Source organism: Otolemur garnettii, unplaced genomic scaffold (assembly GCF_000181295.1).
Source record: "Otolemur garnettii isolate 467f Iridium unplaced genomic scaffold, OtoGar3 scaffold00048, whole genome shotgun sequence".
Classification (NCBI taxonomy): domain Eukaryota; kingdom Metazoa; phylum Chordata; class Mammalia; order Primates; family Galagidae; genus Otolemur; species Otolemur garnettii.
In genome coordinates this window covers 7,915,491-7,918,177 of record NW_003852443.1, presented here as the reverse complement: position 1 = coordinate 7,918,177, position 2,687 = coordinate 7,915,491, and the positions used below count along the sequence as shown (strand labels likewise).

Genomic DNA, 2,687 nt, shown 5'->3' with positions numbered 1-2,687 from the left:
CACAAGGAAATAGCATTTAATGAACCTCCCCTCCATGTGGCTTCAAGCCACCAGGACACAAGCCCCTCCAACACCCTTAATCTTTTCTTCAGCTCTTCTGCTGAAGAATTTGGCCTTCACAATGACTGGCTGCTTTGGGAGTTTTCCCTTCCCCAGAACTTTGTACTAGCCTGATTGTACTACATCAATGATGGGAGCAACTCCTGTCTTGTTTTTGGCAGCATTTACCTGTGTCTGCTCACTGACTAATGTCCACAATTTATCAAGGTTGACAGTTGGGCAATAACTCTGGTTCCTCTTTAAATGGTAATGTCTCATACCAACTTTCCCAAAGTAACCTGGGTGATATTTGTTGAAGTTGATCCTGTGATGATGCATACCACCAGCATTACCTCGGCCTCCTGGGTGCTTCCTGTGCTTGCCAATATGGCCGTGGCCGTGGCTCACGTGGCCCCGAAGCTTCCGAGTCTTCTTCAGTCTGGATGGCATGTCGGCGGCCCAGACAAAAAAGCGACTTTTTTTTTTTAAAGACAGAGTCTCATTCTATCACCCTGGGTAGAGTGCCATGGTGTCATCATAGCTCATAGCAACCTCAAACTCTTGGGCTCAAGATATTCTCTTGCCTCAGCCTCCAAATACCTGGGACTATAGGCATCTACCACGACGCCTGGCTAATTTTTCTGTTTTTAGTAGAGATGGAGTTTCACTCTTGCTCTGGCTGGTCATAAACTCCTGACCTCTAGGGATCCATCTACCTTGGCCTCCCAGAGTACTAGGATTACAGGCATGAGCCACTGTGCCTGGCCTGACTGATGGCGCCCAGATAATACCTGGCTAGTTTTTAGAGACTGGGGTCTCACTCTTTATCAGACTGGTCTGGAATTCCTGACCTCAGGCAGTCTACGGGTTCTGGCCTCATGGAGTGCTAGGGTTATAGGTGTGAGTCACCATTACTGGCTCTTGCTGATTTTTAAAGAGTAGTTTTCGAGCATCCTATTTCCCATCTTTATTGTATCTTGCTGTCAGTGAGTCTACCTTCAGCATGCTACCTCAATTTCTTGCCTATCCCCTTCACTCTACTGGGTTTGATCAGATATAGATTGCGTTTAGATACATGCACTTGTGAAATCCTTAACTTTTAGTTTTTAGATATTTGTAGATCATCTGATTTGTCTGCTGTCTCCATGGACCCTCCCCTGTAGAAGTCCCTGTTTCTGCATTGTACCCCTTTTCCATTTAGTTCAGCTAAAGAGGCCAGATTCTTCAGTTTACCAGCTGGATTCTAAATGGGTTGACTTGCTTATGATTTGACTTCTAAATGAGTAGAATGTTACTAACATAGAACATTGGGCATAAAAATAGTTTTCTTTTTGTTTTTTCACTTAAAGCAGTGGTTCTCAACCTGTGGGTCGTGATCCACAGGAATTGTACTAAAGTGCCGTGGCATTAGGAAGGTTGAGAACCACTGACTTAAAAGTGAAAAATTTAAAATTGCATTTGAGTTCAAGGTGTTTTCATTTGTTTAAGGCCTTACTGCTTAATGCTTTTTATTTAATTTGTAGGAATTGCCACCCTGTGAAAGAACCAGTGTCTGCACTTCACCGACTCTCCCAGCGACGCTGGAGAACTTACTCAGATACAGACTCTTGTAATGATATTCCTCTTGAAGACCCGGATAGTAAGTTAGATGGGTTGTAGCTCCTTCTTTGGCCTATTCATCAAAATTGTTGCAGGGCTCTGTAATATCTGGAAATGAAGGATACGGACAGTGAACACTGTTACTTTGCTCTTGGATTTATTCCTTAATTCAGAGCTAAGAAAATAGCACATAATCAACAGCAGCTCATATATCCACTCACAGACAGCTTTATTATTAACTAAGACATGCTGAGGATTGGTTTGTAAATACCAGATTTTAGAGAGACATATCTCATAATCGGTTTATTCCAACTACATTTGCATTTAAAAAACATTTAAGAAGAAAGCATGAATTGTAAGTGGGATTCTGGGGGAAAATAAAGGCAAATTCTGAGTTTAAAATGAAAGTCAGCATTTTATTGCCCTAACTTAAATACCGTGAAATGGCTAAGCAGAATAGTTTAGCAGTGGTAAATTATAGTAGCCTTCATTTCTGTACCTTTTCCTCTTAAGAAAGAGGTAGCATCCTGTGATTGAATATTTTAGGAGTGGTTTTATGATTTATGTTAAAATTTTTATTTTTTTCTTCAGAGAAAAGCTTTGACAATATGTTAGAATATCTAGTTAGACGGTAGTGACCATGATTGCCAGTGAGCGCTAATATGATTTTATCACTGTATCTCCATTTAATAGATTTTCACTTTTTAAAGTCTTTGTTATTTCCCATGAGGCATGTGGGGTGGAAATTATGAACAGTTCTCAAATAGGGAATAGATTTTGTTCAGAGCTCATTTGTAAGTCATTTGTTTGGAACACAGATTTTATTTCACTTACAGAAATGATACAATAAATGATGGTTAGATTCTTCAGCTAGTCTAGGAGAGTCCCCTAAGTTCATAACATGGCTGAAAGGGAACAGAACTAGTGTTGCATTTCTAGTGTTTGAATATATTGAAAACGTAGATTAAGACAGAGTGGTTTGGCTCGGCGCCTATAGCTCAACCGGCTAAGGCGCCAGCCACGTACACCTAAGGTGGCGGGTTCGAATC

At 41.0% G+C, this 2,687-nt stretch overlaps 1 protein-coding gene and 1 pseudogene across 2 annotated transcripts in view; one reads left to right on the top strand and one right to left on the bottom strand.

Moving 5' to 3' along the window:
* On the bottom strand, positions 1–490 carry LOC105887130 (annotated as a pseudogene). The gene has a single exon (XR_001161365.1). The product of XR_001161365.1 is annotated as a 60S ribosomal protein L27a pseudogene (transcript).
* PLEKHA3 (pleckstrin homology domain containing A3) overlaps positions 1–2,273 on the top strand; it is a 28,521-nt gene extending 26,248 nt beyond the window's left edge. The window contains exons 7-8 of the mRNA XM_023514157.1: positions 1,563–1,678; positions 2,230–2,273. Of these exons, the coding sequence (XP_023369925.1) occupies positions 1,563–1,678; positions 2,230–2,273 (160 nt within the window). The remainder of the gene's footprint in view (positions 1–1,562; positions 1,679–2,229) is intronic.
* The last annotated feature ends 414 nt before the right edge of the window (positions 2,274–2,687 follow it).